This window comes from Lytechinus variegatus, chromosome 6 (genome assembly GCF_018143015.1).
Source record: "Lytechinus variegatus isolate NC3 chromosome 6, Lvar_3.0, whole genome shotgun sequence".
In the NCBI taxonomy this organism is placed as follows: domain Eukaryota; kingdom Metazoa; phylum Echinodermata; class Echinoidea; order Temnopleuroida; family Toxopneustidae; genus Lytechinus; species Lytechinus variegatus.
This window is the reverse complement of record NC_054745.1, coordinates 37,911,157-37,931,646: the sequence shown is the minus strand read 5'-3', so window position 1 is coordinate 37,931,646 and position 20,490 is coordinate 37,911,157. Positions and strand designations below refer to the sequence as shown.

At 37.5% G+C, this 20,490-nt stretch overlaps 1 protein-coding gene across 2 annotated transcripts; it reads right to left on the bottom strand.

Moving 5' to 3' along the window:
- Positions 1-1,297: 1,297 nt before the first annotated feature.
- LOC121417435 lies at positions 1,298-19,493 on the bottom strand. Of its 2 annotated transcripts, XM_041611149.1 has the most exons (4): positions 19,164-19,493; positions 6,988-7,131; positions 3,819-4,823; positions 1,298-1,856 (listed from the first exon to the last, which is right to left on the bottom strand). In XM_041611149.1, the coding sequence occupies exons 1-4, from the start codon at positions 19,366-19,368 to the stop codon at positions 1,738-1,740; spliced, it is 1,473 nt and encodes a 490-aa protein (XP_041467083.1). In that variant the 5' UTR covers positions 19,369-19,493; the 3' UTR covers positions 1,298-1,737. The 2 variants fall into 2 exon arrangements, with proteins under 2 accessions (XP_041467083.1, XP_041467084.1); XM_041611150.1 differs by lacking the exon at positions 19,164-19,493 and having other exon boundaries at positions 3,819-4,741; positions 6,988-7,075.
- Positions 19,494-20,490: the final 997 nt, after the last annotated feature.

Genomic DNA, 20,490 nt, shown 5'->3' with positions numbered 1-20,490 from the left:
TGTTCACCTATTTAATCATGAAAAGTAAGGTTTTTTGCCTACAGAAATGATGCGAGCGCGAAGCGCGAGCTGAAAATTTTTATATTCCAATCATAAAAGCGGACATTTTGAGCACGATTTTGAATAAAGAATGAGTTGTGTATCTCAGTCTCGCTTGCTCATTAACACTACAATCTTATTTTATTTTTTGCACTTGCGGAATTATTGGGGGGGGAAACGATATGTTTGCCCCCCCCCAATATTTTCATTGGTGGGGCGATCGCCCCCCTGCCCCCCCCCCCAGGATCGACGCCACTGGTAAGCGCAATTACTCAGATGCTAAGCCAAAAAGCAAAAAGCGCATGCGTGAGTCGCAGATCGGATCGCAAGGTGTGCGGTGTCGAGGCTTATGACTCATCACCCCTCACCCATTCGCCAGTCAGTCGACGACCGGTCGGGTCGTAAGGTGTGCGGTGGCCTTTACTTTGGCGCAAATAAAAATTTATATCACTGCAAGGAATACCAGGCGTGAAGTCACACCACGTAAATATGGTATTAAACTGCTTGGGAGAAGATTCTATATTTCAAGCCATAGGCCTATACAGTGCGTCCCACTAAAAACGAAACCGAGATTTATTGATGATTTATCATAACTTAATCACAAATACAATAGACAAATGACCTACCATTGTAAAGCTTAGAATCTCCTCTTTCTTACTTAGATTATTTTCCATTCACGCATGAGTGAGCAAAAACAATTTGAAGAGGGGATACCAAAAAGTGACTTATCGGGCTATATCTGGGTTTCAAAAAGAAAACCAGATTATAAAAAGTTCAATATCGGCTCTTTATTTTGATACCTCAATTACAGAAAATGGTCAATAAATAACAAAGTTCTGGCTATTTGAAATGAGGCTTGAATTTCAATAATTTCATAAAATGAAGAGGTTTTACAGGCTCGCGTTGAAAACTCACTCGACACTCCGTTTTGTTGACGATCAGTCATGCATTAAGTCTTTTGTTAACCGTGCGGTAGCTTCTGTAGGAAACTGGCGAAAACACGTTTATTTAATGGAATTATGGAAATACAAGCATTATTTCGAGAGAACATAACTTTCCTACTTCCTGACAATTTTCTGTGATTAAGGTATTAAATAAAAGAGCAGATATTGAACTTTCTAGGCATGTGATTTTCTTTTTGAAATTCAGATACCCCCCCCCCCCCCGCCAAATGAGTTTTTTTGGTATCCTTTCTTCAAATTGTTTTTGCTCACTCATGCGTGAATAAAGGGGTAAGTAATATCAGATAAAAGAGGAGATAAATTGGTAAATCATTTGTTTATTTTGTTAATGATGAAGTTATGATAAATCATCGCTAAATCTCGGTTTTCTTTCTGTGACGCACTGTACATTATAATGGTTGCGTGTTCATATGTTTTCATATTGAATTGAGACTTTGTGAGGTGTCAAGTTATTGATTTTTCTTCTACCTTTTTTGACTCACACGGTAGTATTAATAGCACACAACAATTTAATATTTATTGAAAATTGATAAAACACTGCTATGAATAATAGTTTAGGAGCAAACATTTCCTACTGGAAATAACGCCGTGTATGCAGTGTATTTACAATTGCGTTCACACAGCGAACTACATACGAAGTGATACTCATTTGACAACACATTTTCTTGGTAACAGTTTCGGATTTCTTCTCACTCCAATGTGAGAAAAACTATCCATTCTGAGGACGAGAACGAAGTCATCTCTTCTGTACAATCAAGGGTACCAATACAGTAATGAAGATGACTATCTCCAGGAAGATACCAGCCACTAACCACCACGTGACGTCATAGGAGGATGTTATATCAGGTATTTTATCTAAGGAGAGATTTAAAAAAAAAATGGTGTGAAAGTTAAAAGAGGAAATGCACGACTACAACACGGTTCTTTCAATAACTATCATTAATCTTCAAAACTGCTACTCTGATTGTCCACTGTTGGTGTGGTAAATTGTTAATTCGTCTACTGCCAACTCGTCCACTCAACACATGGTCTACCTTCATTTAGTCTAATGCCAATCCGTCCATCAACATTCGTTAACAACCAGTCGGTCTAATAACAATTTGATCCAATCATGACTTCGTTTAATCACCAATTCGTCTATGACCATTCGCTCTCATAACCAGTTGGTCTAAAGCTCGATGTATTTTCATTAACTTTGCCCAATGGACACTTAGTCTAATTAGACCAAATGGTATATGGATTAAATGGCTATTGGACCAACTATTCATTAGACGAAATGATGAGTGGACGAAATGACATGATCATGTGGATATTGGACGAACTGATGGTAGACCAAATGATAGTAGACGAGTTGTCAATTGGACGAATTGGCATGGAATCAAATGAAAATAAGCAGTTTGTGTTATGGCAGTAACTGACTTCCGTAGGCATGGTAGGAATTCGTCAGGACAGTTTTCTGTTGATAAAACGCCAAACTGGTATAACCAGAAGCAATAGGAAACATTTTAGGTGTAAGCATATCATTTTATAGAGAATATAACTTTTTTCTCCATCTCGGGTCTTTTATCTAAGTGGAGACAATGGCAGAGCAGGGATTCGAACTTACAACCTCGCGATTAAAGTGATTGGTTAACATTGGTTTGACTTTTAAAAAATCTGAGTTAGAAGGTCACACTTGTCACCTGTGTCTGTGATATGTTCCAAAAATGAAGCCCAGAAAAAATTGCGTTCGAAAATGATTATTTAATGCTTCAAAAATTGAAATATAAAGTGACCGGAAACACCATCTTAATTTCATCCCATACACTTATGTGTTCTATTTAGGTGTCTATAAGACGCCTATTTACAAAATCACGGTTTGCCTTGTAGTTTTAGCTTTTTATTCTCAATAATGGTTGTTTACAGGGTTTATTAGTTCTAATACATGCACTTGTACACATGTTTCATCTTGGTTTGATAAGTTCTTAAATCGGCTGCTCACAAAGTTAAACAATACCTTTAAGAGTCCAAATACCTCTAACAACTAGACCACACGATTCACCGACGGCTACAATAGTTGTCTAATACCTTGGCCATCACATCAATGTAAGTCGAAATAACATATTACATTTTTATTAGACGACATGACAGGATAACATATTTCATGACATCAAACTAATAAGGCTACATCGACATGTAAAGATAAAATGCCTCACCCTCTTGACAAATGGCGCTATTGGCCCGAATTCACAAAAGTGTTTTTGGAAGCCATCGGTTGGACTCTTTGTTTATGCAGGTTCACTTCATAAATGTACGCTTATTTATTACGGCGTATAATAAACCAAATATCAGGCTTTGCGGAAGCATAGTGGAAATATTTTTCCGATTATTTATCACTATTGTTCCTTTTATCTCTTAGATACGCTGTAAATTGAGCGTAATTTATATATGAAATCTGCAAAACTATCGGTTCAACCTGGTCTGCAGGCATGCACAAATCCTGATTGAAACTTTGATCGACAAGTGTGTCTCCACGCGAATACTAGCACATACAAACCTAATCGAGAGGGCCTTCAGTACACAAGGCATAAGTAGGCTGCACATTCAGACCCTTAAATCGAGTAAAGGGTTTGCAAAAGCAGACCAGGTTCAACCCTACGTCTTTGATTCAGGAGATTGTTTTCAAAACCAAGCACCTATGTGAATTCGGGTCAAAGATCGGTAACTTGTCTAATAGTAAGCCTCCAAATCGAGCGTGGCGAACGAAAGTGCTCCAAGTCGAAAAATATATGGTGCTAGAAGTCTTACATAAACTGTAAAAAAGTGGGTCGACTTTACCTGAATAGAGGTCTCCAAGCAACGTTCCTATACCCATGCAAAACGGTCCAGTGGCGAAAACAACATCCTTCTTGCCGAGAGACGCCCTCTCGCGAGCTGCTAGAGTTCCCAATATTGCCCTTCCTCCAATTGTTCCTGCTCGAATGCATGTCGCCACAATAATCAAATAGAGAGTAGATAAAAAGACGTCACACAGTAGGGAGGCTATATCAAGAACAGTGCATACGAGGTAAACGGTGACAGGACTGAATCGATTGTCGCAAAGGAGACCGACGACAACCCTTCCGCTGATGCCACCGACCGCTGCAGAGAACGATAGAAGAATAAGGTTTTCTTGTACGTTGAATCCCCTTTCTAAAGCGTTGGGAACGATTAAGGAATGCCAGCCGCAGTACCCAAGGGACACAAGAAACATTGCTATAAAGAAGAAATTGAACGCGGGATCGGTGTAAAAATCAGACTCCTGAATACCTGACACTATCCTGCGAAGGATACCGTTTGGTAACTCACAATCCCTGTCCAGTTGCTCAGTGGTTCCTTTCAGTGTCGTAGATTTTCTACCACCCTCTACACCACATGAGGGCGCCCCATCAATTAAAGGATGCGATTCTCTCCGCGAGGTGTCACTCACACTGCTGTCTGAATCGGACTCTTCTTCCTCACCCATTACTACACCGCGAATACAAGAAGTACCAGGAATACCTTCACCTTCCCCCACGACATCTCCTTGTCCGGGTCTGCAATTGTCCACTCTCCTCCAACCGGAAGTTGCCGAGAATCTCACGGCAGCAGCACAGGGTATGATGTTACCCACAAGTGCACCAAGGACCAGAGTACCGCCCCTCCAGCCGTAACACTCCCCGAGGTATACAGTCAAGGCCGACAGGCTCACGATCCCCATCCCTATTCCACAAGTCGAGATGCTGTAGATGAGATTAAAGTGTTGGCTGGCGAGATTACTGAGTGTGATTGAGGCAGTTGTCAAGAGGATGCAGTTTCCTAGACCTACAAAGCAAGAAGTACGGAATAGACTCTCTTGGTCAATTCATTATCAGGCTTAAAGGGTTGGTCTAGGCTGGAGATATTAATATCTCAATAAAAAGAGTAAAATTGACAAAACAAAATGCTGAAAATTTGATCGAAATTCGGTCACAAATAACGAATTTATTGAATTTTAAATATTTGCATTATTCCGGTGAAAGAGTTCTAGGCATGCTTTTATGAATATTCATTAGGTAGGCGCATGGTGTCATAAACCCACTTGTTGTTTTGTATTTTATGAAAATAGATTTATTTATGATTTGTTCTAATTACCAAGAACTAAAGCAATTAGATTGACAACTGATTAAGTGCATCAGTTATTTATTGCTGCAACTTATTATATCATAATAAAGACACGTCGGGAATGTGACATCATCGGCCCACCTAGTGAATAATCATGCCCATGTGCATATAACTGTTTTCACAAAATATTGATAAACTTTGAATTTGAATAACTTTGTTATCTGTTATTGTGCGCTGTGAATTTTACTCTATTTATTCAGAAATAAATATTTTCAGCCCGGACCATCCCTCTCATGACAAAAGTTAATAACAGCTGCATTAAATGTATAACGAGTAGTCCCCTCATTTTGAATAAGTTATATCATGGACCTATTACGAGATAGGTTCATGATTATACTAACATAGAGGAATTGGGCAATGGCGGATGCCAGGTCAACAATTAAAGGGGAAACAATAGCGTACCTAGGATTTTCCAGGGGGGGGGGGCAAAACCGTCCGCCGAAATATTTGACAAGCAAAAAAAAAGGATCTTCAATCATAAATTAACCATTTCGTACCAGGAAAAAATGAAAAGCCAAAAAAAATAATTAAAAAAAGTCTTCAAGCTCGTCTGGGGGGGGGGGGGGGGGGTGGGCAAAATAAAGAAAATGACAAAGTTACAGAAAAATAAGCTTCAAGGATAATTTTAAATGCCCATTTCTTGATCCCTTCGGAAAATTTATTTGCCCTCTCAGACTGGAAAAGATTTGAAGATAGAGTTCGCATTTTTAGATTTATTTTAATGTTCAAATGTAAGAAAAGTATTGCTCCCACATATCTGTCCAAACTACATGTACTTACTTTTAGGAAAGAAATTCATTCACACTGTACAATAAGTTCCTTACAAAATACGTAACACTTCCCAAAAATGTCATATTAAATCATTCAAACACTCATTTCATTATCAAGCCGTCTCATTATGGAATAGTCTTCAACCTGAATCTCAAAAATTCCCTCTCAATTTTCAAGATAGATTTAAAAGATGACCTTTAAAATCCAGTTGCAGCTTTTTTTTTCTAGTAGTTAATATCACCGATGTAAATTTCAATTATTATGTTCTATGTATGTATATTCACTTCTTTCTAATGATGCGCGTAGTTATAATAGATAATTATAGTTTCGTTTATATCTGACTTTAACTACTATGTTGTATCATAATGTATGTATATTTCTCATGTTAATTTAACTGTGTATGACAAGACATATTGCGATTGTTTTTTAATATGCAGGTTTATGTTGATTGGGTATCCTGTTGAAATATTGTTAATAAATAAATATAATAAATAAAATAGGCATTCAAGCTCGTCGGGGGGGGGGGGGGGGGTTGAGCCCTGTTGCCATGGTAGTTACCATAATTGCAAAGTTGTAACTCTTTATGAAACGGGCCCCAGTTGCGCGCGCTAGTACTATAGTGCATGCATGCATGGACTTATTCAGTGCTAGCCTCGACAGGATTTGCTGTTTACTAGGGTCCAGAGGGTGGGGGAGAACTTTGCCTGTATATTTCTGTGCGAAATTTATACCGTTTTGGAGAATTTCTGTCACGTGGTTTCCATTTTGAAGCATCACAGTCAAATATCAGTACACTACCACTGTGCGCTGCCTGCGCCTGCGCGTGATGTCGACCACGAAGCTAGACAATTGGCCTGTTCGCTGCAACCGATAGATTGCACACCATATTGTGTGAATCCACCGAATTGATTTACGAGATTCACTTGATTTGCTCATCAGCTATTCAATTTGAATATTAATCATGTGATCCGTTGGTATAGATTTAGGGCGAACTCGTTATATTACATCGATTTTTATAAATTATAGATCGATTAATGCATACAATGATACCTACCGCATATTGACATCAATATTCGAAGAGGGCCTAGTTTAGATACAAATGACGTCATCATAATACTGAACGGAATCAGACAAGAACCACATATCAGCATGACGCGACGTAGAGGGCGTTGTTGATATAGAACTGCCACTAGAGGAGCTGTGTGAACAGAGAATAGAATATATATTTTTTAATGCGATTTGTTGTTTGTATTGAACTTATTTATTAAAATACATTTACTCAGGAGAACACACAGGATCAGTATAAAAACACTGTTTACATCAAGGCCCTGAGAAGGTTTAGAACCAACATCAGAAATCAAAATTGATAAATAATAATAATAATAATAATAATAGGCATTTATATAGCGCCATCTATCTAGAAATATTCTATTCCGAGGCGCGTTGTTATTATTACCCCGGCTTTAGCTCGAGCTGCCTCTCAGCGCTCATGCATTCAAGGAATTAATCCTGCCGGGTACCCATTCACCTCACCTGGGTCGAGTGCAGCACAATAAAGAATACGACCAGTTGCGTATAACTTAGGGGACTTTTCACTACAAGTTTTACATACGTGCTATCATTCTCCTCTTCATTGATATCTTAGTGAATCTGATATTATATTGTTACTTGTTCATTGTAGGAAGGGGTGCACTCTCTCCCATCCCACTTGTTTCGCGAAACCCTATAATACAAATTCAAATTCAAAAGTTTATTGATATAAAATCTTGACATATAAGGATCATCATCAAAAACAAAGAAACATTAGAAAAAAAAATAATACAACATAAACATAACATAGTGACAACGAGGTATTAAAAAAGAAAAATACAAAGAAAAAAAGAGAAGAAAAATACCAATCTTGGGCGCAATGAGATACATAATGCATACAATATACATACACATACATAATATACCTAAACATTAATACACCCTTTACAAATACATATTATAAAGTATAATATCATATTTAACTTTTAAGCATCCTTTAATACATTAATTTCCCCGTTAATAACCCCCCCCCCCTCCTCCCTCCCGCACACTTTTTTACAATTGGTTGACATACTTATAGGAAACCAAAGACCTAAGTTAAAGAAAAAATGTTATTGGAAAAAGTAGGGGCAATTTAAAACAAGTTTCATCAAAATCAATACAGAAATAGGCAAGTTATGGTCGTTTAAAAACTCTTGATGTAATTTCTATATGGGGTCCTCAAATTGGCAAACATGCTTCAGAATAACAGATTTTGTCGGCAACCCTCCATTGTTGTTTACACAAACTTTCAGACTTTCCCCCGTTATCTTTCAAATCACAACTTGCCTCCTTCTGAGCATACCATTGTGTCATGGTAAAATATAATTCACACCACATTAGGAAGAGATAAATATGCAATATGTAAAATAAAGGGGAAATATCTGAACATTTGTGTAGAACCGGGGTGTACAAAACAAAGTGAGAGCTGTCTCAGCCAGAGCATGTTTTCTTCACATTCTTCTGATTATTTTCCTTTCTTTTCCTATTTGCTTATCCACTACAAAAACAATTTTCTTGAGGCGAAGTCCCCCAACCCGCATCTCCTTTTTACACTGCAAAAACACCGGTGTTGATTTTAACACTAAATCCGTCGGTCCACATAAGAGAGGTGTTGAATCAACATCGGTAAATAACACCGGTTTTGGCGTTAGGCTAACACCAATTTCGCGCCCTCCTCCCCCAGCCCACCGGCCTGGCACCACCTTCGATTCCCGTTGATTCAACACCATTCTGATTTGGACCGTATACACGGCCTGGTGATAGATCAACGCCGGTGTTTTGCAGTGTAAAGCCGGTCTTAAAACCCCGTCATAACTTACGAAATCAACATTCTCTTTCATTGAACCAAATCCTGAAAAGAAATATGGGTCACAATTTCAATGGGCAAATATTTGAGATATAACATTTGACCCGTTTTCACGAACTTGAGCCATGATTCAAATCACGGAGAACAATGATGATTCAGGAATCACGTGAAGAAACACACACGATTAAACACTGCACCATTCACAGTTTGAATGACATTCGAAATGTCATTCAAGGTGTGAACCCGTTGAATGACACTTTCATCAAACCAAACGTGAGCAGTAATATTGATCAAATTTGCCATAGGCGATACTATAGGGGCATAATTCAAACTTGTATTACTTTGAATATTAAGGTCATTGAAGACAAAGTTTAGGTTCGATTTCCAAGTTATTATTTTTTCCCTATGTCAATTTGCTATATTTTGTAATCCTTACAACCGGAAGGTGCCAGCTGGGCTGGGACATGACCCGGGGACATGACTGGAGAATTATGATTTTCAAGTAGTGAAATGGGGAGGGGCAGAGGAGAAAAGGGGGATCGAATAGCGTGAGAAATGACTGTCCTCATGGTCCTTGGCCACCAGGCGCGTAGCGAGCGGGGCGGTGGGGGCGGTCGCCCCCCCCAAAAAAAAAAAAAAAAAACGTCCCCAAAAAGAAAAAAAAAGAAGGGAAAAAAGAGAGGAGAAAAGGAAAAGGGAAGGGAGGAAAGGGAAGAAAGGTAGCTTTGTGTTTTTTTCTTTTTATTCTTTATTTTTTTCTCAAAAGAGAAACTCCTTCACTCTTCTTGCTCTAAATTCATATCTGAATTTTGCTTCCGCGCTGCGCGCGGTCAAATGACAATATTGAAGTTCTCCATTGTTCCCCCACCTTTTCTCTAACCCTGTTTTTCCACCTCAGCTATGTGCTTCTTGCCAGTTAAAGTTAAAATTGTATACATTAGGGCATGAATTTGAGTAAGGTTAGGCCGAAGTAAATATATGAAGTTATCTTTTTTTTTCATTTGATCGCGCAACTTCTGGTCTGGTCGGCCCCGAGCGGGTAAAATCTTTATTTCAGTTTCTGCCGTCACCTCCATAAAGTCAGCTTCTCCCGCTTTTCAGCTCATTACTATAAACAATCATAATTTGGGGGCAAACAGGTTCCTAATTTTAAAAGAGGAAGGTATGGAATTCGTGTCGTATTAAATAAAAAAGTACAATATTTTTTTTATCAAATTGTATTAAACTTCATGTCATTTCCCTGTATACATCCATCTCCTGTCCTGCGCCCTCAGTTTGAAATTTTGAATGACACTTAAGTTTCTTTATATTCAAAATGAAGCGCTTCAGGATAAGTCAAAAAAATTAATCATCCTTTATTATATTGATTGATTGATTGATTGATTGATTTTATTTGGCAAGTCACCATAACATATATACAGTAGCATTAAAACAACAGGCTTGCACAGGATGACCCACGAAAGCTCGAAAGCTTATTTCCAGTGGGGTCCTGAATTCAGATAATAAAATGGTTCAATTATACTATTTACATATTAAAAATGAAGGAAAAAAAAAATCAGAATTTATATAGATAGATAGTTTCAATAAATCACAGAAGTTTCAACTTTATGCGCACTATTTTCTTTGTAATGAAGTTCAATAATCTTAGAACATCAATTGAATTAGAGACGATTGGGTATTAGAGATATCTACATTTGATGAAACGTCCGCCCTTTGAAATTTCAGAGTTTCATTGCTCTGCGCGGGGAGGAATATCTTCCTCTACCAATCTTCTCCTCTGTTTTGCGAGTTAAAAATATGCACTGATGCTAAATATTGTTTGTAATCAAATCTGATCTTTCCAAAGAAAGTTTCAATATATCTTTGAGAATACCCTTTTCTCGGGACCCTTTTTATGGCAAGAAAAATTGATAAAACACTTTCACAATATAGTCAACCGAATTGGAGGTACTAGAGACAAGAGAAACGGCTCCTTTTCATTTTAATTTATGAAACACTAAAAGCTTCGCGCGGGAGGGGGAACTCCCCCTCCCTGCACCCACCCCCTAGGGAGCGCGCTTCGCGCGCTCTGTAAGTGTTGGCACGCTTCGCGTGCATTTACCGCCCCCTCCAAAATTAAATCCTGGCTACGCGGTTGTTGGCCACGTTACAGTTATTGAATAGAGATGAAGATATGATAGCATTATAGTTCGCCTCCCCCCAGAGGCAGATCCACGATTTTTCAAGGGGGGCATATTATTCCGAGAAAACAATTTGACAAGCCCCCCCCCCCCTACCCCACCCCCCCAGAAAAAAATAAACAAAATTATTCAAAAAAATAAAACAAATAAAAAGGTCTTCGCTTTCAAAAGGGGAGGGGGCATACATCTGTTTTACCCCCATTTTTATACTACAAATTTTAATTATGCCTCTCAAAGAGGGGGGGGGGGTACCAACAAAAAATCCCTGCACTGTTGGTATCAAAATGCATCTAAATTTTTCTTTTGACTCCCACTACTCTCTTATTTTTTACTTTTGCAATATATCATTCTGTTGATCATCGTTCAGCTCCATGTTGTGTTGTTTGAAAAAATACAGCTCTTCTAGTGTGGGCAGGATTTTGCTAGGGTTTTAGATAGCGAGGTAAGCATGGTAAGTAAGGATATTGGACGATAGCTGGAAACGAGTTGATTTTCACCTTCTTTAAACATTGGGATAACTTTGGAGATTTTAATTCCATTGGGTACCCGTCCAGCATATCCAATAAAAATAGATTTATTAAAAGCATGTACCAATGGATCATCGATGGCTGTAACAATTCCTTTAATTTCGAAAGTCAGGTATACCGTCATACCCGGGGGTTTTCTTGTTCTTTAGATTACTATTTTTTTCGTTACACTTGATCACCCTTTAAAAAAAGAAATGATCGATGATCAGCGCCAGATTTCCAGTAGTCTGCTGGGCAAACCCTTCACTCAAAATAAGGGTCTGAATGTGCAGCCTACTCATGCCTTGTGTACTGAAGGATCTCTCGCTCAGGTATTGGAACAGCAAGTTTTCTATGTGCTAGTCTTTGCGTGGAGGCACACTTGTTGATCAAAGTTCCAATGAGGGTCTGTGCCTGCAGACTAGATTTCCAGCACGTGCAGGCATGCCACTAGCTTATCACAAATATATACCATTTCGTTATTCCGTTCTGCGCATGAGCAAAAGAAATTAGTCATTGTTACCGAAGTGAAAAAATGTGGTTTGGTATTTTAATGAGATAAGCACCAACTTTGATGTCTTGATTACTCGTATATTAGATCAACAACAAACAAAGAAACAATATACGCCCACTAGCGACTGGAATTTTCTGTTGGCAAAATACATTTTCATAATAACATGTTAATGCACTCAAAGTAGAAATGGAACAAACACCTTAATAGAGTGTTCATTGGTGTGCTATTCTAGTGACCTTGTCTATTAAATTTCTTCATTCTGCTGTGTAAGGTATGCTTATATTAATAGACCAGTTCGTAGTTACTTCATGGTTAATTTTGGTCAAATGACCTTTCATTTCTGTCATTATGATAGGCGGATTTCAAAGCAAGATATTCCGTAAGCATGCCTTACATAGCAGGATGAATTGAACATGTTGAATAGACCAGGTGACTAGAATAGCACACAAATGAACACTTTATGAATGTAGTAGTTGCATTTCTAATTTGAATGCATATCATAGCATGTTGCACAATGTACTTGACAAACTGTGACATACCAGTCGTTCGTGTAAGCATTGTTGTTGTTTATGGATATAAAGGAAAAACACAATTCAGAAATATATATGAATAATCAAGATATCAAAGTTGGTGCTTATCTCATTGATTTTAAGCCACCATGTCATTTTAGTGCAAATGACCTTCCTCTGATCATGCGCAGAAACGAACTACGAACTGGCTTTGGGAGAGCATAATATGGGCGTGGTATATCCTTACAAATTTACCCAAGACACGCCTTGACTCCTTGATTGCATGCGGTGATCTGCCTGGAGGTAGTGTACCTACCTCAACCTATTGTTTCATTTGCATGAATAATAAATATTCAGATAAGATAATTTGTATACAAACAGAAGACATGAATATAAAAGGATTTAAAAAAAAATATAAATGAGGTTCTATGAATAAACACTACTTTTTATTGGTAAAGGTTATAAACATTGGACATCGGGGCCCGTATTCTGAAGTCGGGTTTAACTTAGACCATGGTCTAACTCTGTCCTAAAATTATTGGAAGCCAAAAGTCTCAAAATTTTTATTAAGTTTCATGTTTCTTATGTTTACTGTGCTCTTTTCTGATTCATTGATGGTGAAGACGATCACTCATTTATACTTCCGAGACAATTATGAATGATTTGAGAGCCAAATGAGCTGAATTAGGATATCTCTACTGTTAGTTGTTTATGTAACAATTGGCTGTCCATACTTAAACCACAACTTCAAACCCGAGTTTAAATTAAAACCGACTTCAGAAAACGGGCCCAGGTGTATAAGGAGAGACTGCCCTGATGAAGGTTGGTCACATGACCAACAAATACCAAACCCCTCTGATGAGCGCATACCAATGCATTGTGTTCAAAAATACAATATCTTGCTTTGAAATCTGCCTATCTTAATGAAAGAAATGAAAGATCATTTGACCCAAATTGCCCATGTTCTACAAACTGGTCTATTGTATACACACATTCCCTACTCAATGCCACATATTTGTTTAGTTGCACCACTTCGAATAAAAAAGGCAGCTCCGGTGGAGAATTCGTTATTCAATCTACAGTATATTGAACTGTTTTGTCTCCAGTAGATGCCGAATTTAAAAAAAATGGGTAGATTATTGCTTCAGATGGTTCTCGACAAATGCAAACATACTGAACATAATGATTTGGGGTAAATACTAACAATAACAAGCAAAATCGTCACTTCGCTTGGGTCTGTTAGTCATGTGTGAACAATTTGACATGTTATTGCGTCATGCATGATAGACCACCTGTAACGAATGTACAATCCTTTTATACATTTCAGAATTACTTCAACGGTATCACCCTCCGAGCACCCTTCGTTCACAGATTCACCTACTCCTCCGGATCCAATTAACATGATTATCATGTACTGAGCAGTACGGTCCTAGGACATTTACCTTCACTCATGGGCGGAAATCCCTGGGGGGACAGGGGGGACGTGACCCCCCCCCCCCCCTCCTCAAAATATTAGGGGGACACATTATCAAATGTCCCCCTACTATTTTTTGGTCTTGTATGACGGTAAGAAATATGTCATTCACAATTAAATTTTAGAACGAGATTACCTTACTTTTGGGATGATCTTTCTTTTTCCAGCCCCTTGTCCCCCTACCTTTTGGGAGAGATTTCCGCCCATGTCTTCACAGCACCTACACTCTGTAACGCTTTACAACTGCACATTAGAACCAAGACAACAGTTGAAACCTTCAAGAAAGCACTTAAATGTCACTTCTTCACCACGAAATAATTGTTGTTATTGAACATTTATAGCAAGTATTTTACGTTTTTATGTTATGCTATTATGATATAGTAACCTGATTTATGTAAAGCGCATTTTTTCTATATAAGCGTTGTATTAAACTTCACGAATCATTATTATTACTGCCATTAATTATTAAGGGAGAATGAAACCTTTGGAACAAGATAGCTGGTGTGAAAATGGACAAATCAAAGAAACAGATCAACAAAAGTTTTAGGAAAATCGGACAAATAATGAGAAGTTATGAGCATTTGAATATATTGGGCCCAGTGCCATAATTGGCAAAAATGAAATTGGCAAAAAATGTTGATTGTAAATTGTAATATCCTAAATATTTTTCCAGATTTTTATATTGGTACAGATCCATTTTGGCAAATGACGATATAACTGTCGAAAAAAAACCCGCTTGAGTGAGCACCACTTACTTTTGAAAAGTTAGTGAAAAATGATTTGGGAAGAACTATGATATAGTTATGTGAATAAAAGTAGACTTAATCATAAAGAAATAGTGATATTTAGCTAGTAATTTGACTTGAAGATATCTTTTACCTTTTTAAAACTTGTTTCCTTGCCCAAAACACTTCGAAGAGTGCATTGCGCCCCACCCCACTCCCCCATACACCGAGGCCATCGTGACGATAGTTGCTTTTAATACACTGAGCTGTGATTTACATGAAATGGCTTAGGCTTGACTTTCATTTTGTTAATCATTGTCAAGCTTGGGGAAAGTGTGGAGAAACAAGTATTAAATGAAATGTAAACCCACTTTAAATGATAAAAACTTAGTAACAAAATGCTGGAGATGTCTGATAAAAATTTTTGTTCAGATTCAATATGTCCTCAGATCCAGCTGACACAAAAAGGGTAAATGTTGTTTTTATTAAGTGTTGAAATTTCCATTTGGGTGACAATTTTTTTTTACAAAATGCTTAAATGTATCCGTTTTATTTCAATTGACTAACAGTGCAAGGGAAATGTATGAGAAAGGTTTCGCAGGGTAAGTTTGATTTCGCCCTTTCCCCTTGACAAGGCGTGAAAACAAGCATTTCTGCGCAAACATATTTTTGCGAGCTTTAAAAAAATGGACAGTGCTCACTCAAGTGTAACATTCTATCAAAACTTTTACTTTCATTGGATAAATGAGACCCAAACCCAGGAATACATGTGAAAAAAAAATTACCCACATGTTGTATCTTTTTGGTTCCCAGGGCCTTTTCAAAGCGTAAACTTGTTTTTGATACGCTCTTTATATTTCATGTAGATAGTTTTATGTCAAAGCAGATATATATGAACATACTGAGTTAAAAATGGTTTATCATCCAGTCCTTTATTTTGACATTACTAACATGCCTTCTCATAATCTGATCCTATCTGTAATATTTTGCCTTCATTTGACATGCTTATATTTTGTTTGACAAGTATTTTACAAAACTGTGTCGGACATGCATGTTCATTAAAAATGTAGATATGAATATAACAAATTAAAAAAGTTTATCGGTTCAAGAGCCAATACCGGCTATCTAGACACCCAGGGACATTTCTATGCAATATAACATGCCATTCCAAATAGTATGACCTTTTCATCTGTATACTGTTGTAGCATATCTTGCCTTTAATTAACATGATTATATTTTATACATTGTGTTTTACATTTCTATTAAAAGAGGCATAATCTAACATACACGTATCAATATTGTTATTTATTTGAATGAAATTAAACATTGTAATCTAATCAGTGAAGATGCCCACATAACTTTTAAAAGACACGGTCAAATTTACCAAAAGATATACATAGTAACATAGTCTATTCTCCAAGATTTTTATCAATCAGTATTTCAATAATAATAATAAAAACAATTGGCATTTGTAAAGCGCTTTATCAATCTACGACTATTCAAAGCGCTTCACAATTACCCGGTCACTGGATTCATAGCATTTCAAGCAGCCTAGCTGTTAGGTGCACCAACCACAATAACGGTTGTTTCCTACCGGTACCCAACTAGCACCTGGAGAGTGGCAAAGTGTGGATTGACGCCTTGCCAAAGGACGTTAGACCATGGTGCGATTCGAACACAAGACCCTCTGAGTACAAGGCGAGAGTGAGAACCGCTACACCACGGCTCCTCATCCGCATAATGCATAACTATTTGATCCACCAAAAAAAGCCCATGGAAGCCATACAAATCTTATTTTTTTGTCACAATTAACATCTCAAACCTTTTTTTCTCTCTCTCTCTCTTTCATTTTCCCCAACTGTCTGTCTCTCTCATTTTCCCACTCTCTCTCTCTCTTATTCATTTTCCCCGTTGGGTCTCTTTAATTTTCCCCTCTGTCTCTCAATTTTCCCCATTGCCTGTCTCTCATTTTCCTCAGTCTGTCTGACTCATTTTTCAAACTACTGTTTCTGTCTCAGTCCATAGGTGGCGAAAGCGGGGGGGGGGGAGGGCAGGTCCCCCCAAAAAAAATTTGAGGTGGGGGGACGATCCCCCTAAATTTTTAGTTGATAACCTTTTTTTTTGCTTTTCAAATTTGTTTCCTGCGTCCCCCCCCCCTAAAACTTAGGTTGATGACCTTTTTTTCTTTTTTTTTTTGCTTGTCAAATTTGTTTACGTGTGTCCATCATAAAATTTCAGGTAGGCCCCCTCTAATTGTTTGGGCTTCCGCCGCCAATGTCTCAGTCACTCATTTTATCACCACCTCTACTCCCCCTTCTATCACTCTCACTTCTTTTCGATATCCCGCCGTATATGATTGGGCAACCTGTAATTTTAAGTACAATACCGCAGTCTAATGTAAATTTAGGTACCTGTGCAATGTACTTTTACATTCATATCTGACCCAATACATGTAATGCTAACTTTTCTATATCAGAATTGACTGACTGCTTACTGAATACACCGTGTTCTAATAGTTTTTTCTTCCATTTTATAGTTCAGATTTGGAGTTCACTCTGTAATGATTATTCAAGTTCTTCCTCCAGTTCAACCCAAGACGCTTAAAGGTCAAGTCCACCCCAGGAAAATGCTGACTTGAATATATAGAAAAAATCAAACTAGCATAGTGCTGAAAATTTCATCAAAATCGGATGTAAAATAAGAAAGTTATGACATTTTAGAGTTTCGCTTATTTTTCACAAAACAGTGATATGCACAACTAAGTCAGTCGATGATGTCCATCACTCACTTTTTTATATAATTTTTTATTGTTTGAATTATACAATATTTCATTTTTATAGATTTGACAATAAGGACCAACTTGCCTGAACCATATAATATTAAACAATGCTTATTCTACTTGTTCAAGGAGGAATTAATCGTTGTATCACTTGACAATGAGAAAAATTAGAATATTTTATATTTCATATAATGAAATACAAAAGAAATAGTAAGTGGATGACCTCATTTGCATACCAGCTATGCAGGATGTGAATATTTTTTGTGAAATTAAGCGAAATTTAAAAATTTCATAACTTTCTTATTCTACATCCAATTTTGATGAAATTTTCAAAGTTATGCTTGTTGGATTGTTCTATTTTTATTTAAATCATCTTTTTGTTGGGGTTGACTTGTCCTTTAACTTAATTGAACCTCCTATCTTTATTAAAGAGAAGTGTGCTATATGAATAAGTTGTTTCAATATATTTCATCAATAAACTGCTTTTTTTTACTCTCTGTTCTTTCTCTTTCTTTCTTTATTTCTGTCTTCCTCCTTCTTTTCTTCCTTCCTTTCCTGCTCTTTCTTTTAGGGGGACCGTCCCCTCCTAAAATTGAGGGGGGCCTGTACTCCCTGTCCCCCCCCCCCCCCCGCTTCCATCTCGAGTACGGGCTGTGTCGGACGTGCTCCTTTATGGATCCGCCACTGTTTCGTGAGTGGCAAAAGTATGCATCTTTTTTTATCACAAAAAAGCGAAACTTCTAGGGCCCTGAGATTGATTTTTAAATAGAGGGCGCCGGGGGTTCAGAAGAAAAAAAAAACGTGGCAACCATGAAAACGCCCATTAGTGCACATCAATAAAAAGGTTCATTTGAATTAAAAGAGAAATATGAAACAAGCATAACATTGAAAAAAAATCGGATGTAAAAGAAGAAAGTTATGGCATTCTTGAATTTCGCTTGATTTCGCAAAAACATTTAAATATTCACATCCTGGGGGGTGTTTCACAAAGATTTAAGTATGACTTAGAGTCGCACTTAGTTGCGCGCAGTATAAAAGGCATGACAGCATTGGTCAGATCATGCCAAGAGGACGCGCACTACTGCGTATTGATCAATAAGATCGCGCGTTGCATATCATGTACGCGTCGACATTTAAGTGCGACCTAAGTCATACTTAAATCTTTGTGAAACACCCCCTGGTCTTTAATCACATCACCCACTATATACAATATACATACATTTTTTTTCTTATTACAATAAAATAAAAACTATTTTAAAAAATCGCATTGTTTTGTGAAGGGTCTTTAATTAATATTGATAATACCATCTACGATTGTTTATTACATTTTATGGTTCAGTTAAGTTGATCCTATAATGTCAAATTGGTATTTGAGACATTTTATAATTCAAACAACAAAATACAAAACCAATATAGTGAGTGGACATCATCAACTCTCTCATTTGCATGTCACTGAGTTGTGCATACAACTGTTTCGTGAAAAATAAGCGAAACTTTAAAATGTCATAACTTTCGTATTTTACATCCGATTTTGGTGAAATCTTCAGCGTTATGCTTCTTTCATCTTCCTCTATTGATTCAAATCAACATTTTTCTGAAGTGGACTTGACCTTTAACATTAATCTTCATGATCATTGATAACACACAAATATGCCTATACTTTACCTGGTAAATATGCAAATACATTGAAGAGGATTGTCGCAAGTTGCAAATCATTTGAAGAAACCGCCGTTTGTCCATTAATTCCTTGGAAGTAAATCAGAAGGGCTTTCCGGCTACCAATCCCAACGAAAGTCGTTAAGAAAATTAGAAGTGCCACTGAGAAATTCTGAGACCCCAGCACGGCACAGCAACCCGCCATCTTACACATTAACACATACAGTTTGCAATGTATCTATATGGAAATAACTGAATAGCTTGCATTTAACATACTGGCGCAGCCTATAGACACGCTCGTAGGCCTATTGTTAAGATAAAACCGGATAATACTATGCGGCACATCAAAATGTTGTAGAAAATTTTCAGTACACAGGGCCGTTTTGCTTCAATTATACATGGATGAAAGGGATTATCATCCATTCAAGCCACTGAAGTCCCACGCTGCGCTTTTTAAAGTGACCTCTATTGACTATCCCTAGCCACCCGAAAAAGAAGGGTCGATCTTTTTTTTTCAACTTCAGGAAGCATGGCTGGCCCGGATAGCTGGGTATTATTTGCTTTGTGTTTAAAAGAGAAAACGACCTTTTGGATTTACCTTGCTTACTAAAAGACAGCGGTTTAAATTTGAACGCTTTAGGCTATATAGGGTTTTGGTATATGAAGTAGTCATAATCTTTTTAATATGGGTGTACTTATGGACTACTACTCTAGTTTAATTATATAGCTACATACACCTGAGGCCTATACTTATTGCAAACCAGGGCCAGTATTCCATAAACGAGATCAGCCTTTTGTTTCCGTTTGAGCAGTTTGTCTTTAGCATTTTGCTTGTCTAAGAAATCTTCCCTAACGATATTCTGTAAACTTTAAGACATTTGTTTCAAGTCAGACGACATGACTGAGCCAAAGTCTCAATGAGAAAATTGCATCGTCACTTTGTCGCGAATTAAGTCTGCGCGTTTTATGTGTTAAAGCAAAACTCAAGATCAGATGGAGGCTGAGAGAAAAGTATAAGGCAAATTTTACCGAAGGAGAGAAAATTACGCTAATATAGCAGAAATATGAGAAAGGGAAGAGATCTTGGGCCTGTTGCAGAAAGAGTTGCGTTTAAACGCAAGTCAAAAAATCAAACGCAAGTCCCAAATGCGCGCTGTTGATTGGTTCAAGTTGCGCATGATTTTTAGAGTTGCGATCTATTAATTCACGTATCACGTTTCAGGATAAAGGAAAGGCATTGGGGGAGGTTGCCTTGAAACAAACAATTAAGACAACTCACAACTTTTCAAAGTTAGGGCAAAACTCATGAAATTAGCCATGTTATATTTCATGTTTT

What these genes read in the sequence shown, in the direction of transcription:
- LOC121417435 (XM_041611149.1), bottom strand. Translation starts at nt 19,368, where the DNA reads ATGTGTAAGATGGCGGGTTGCTGTGCCGTGCTGGGGTCTCAGAATTTC. An exon ending in TGTATTTGCATATTTACCAG is followed by an intron (nt 7,132 to 19,163) that starts GTAAAGTATAGG and finishes CTGTTCACACAG; the next exon opens with CTCCTCTAGTGGCAGTTCTA. An exon ending in AATATTGATGTCAATATGCG is followed by an intron (nt 4,824 to 6,987) that starts GTAGGTATCATT and finishes CTTGCTTTGTAG; the next exon opens with GTCTAGGAAACTGCATCCTC.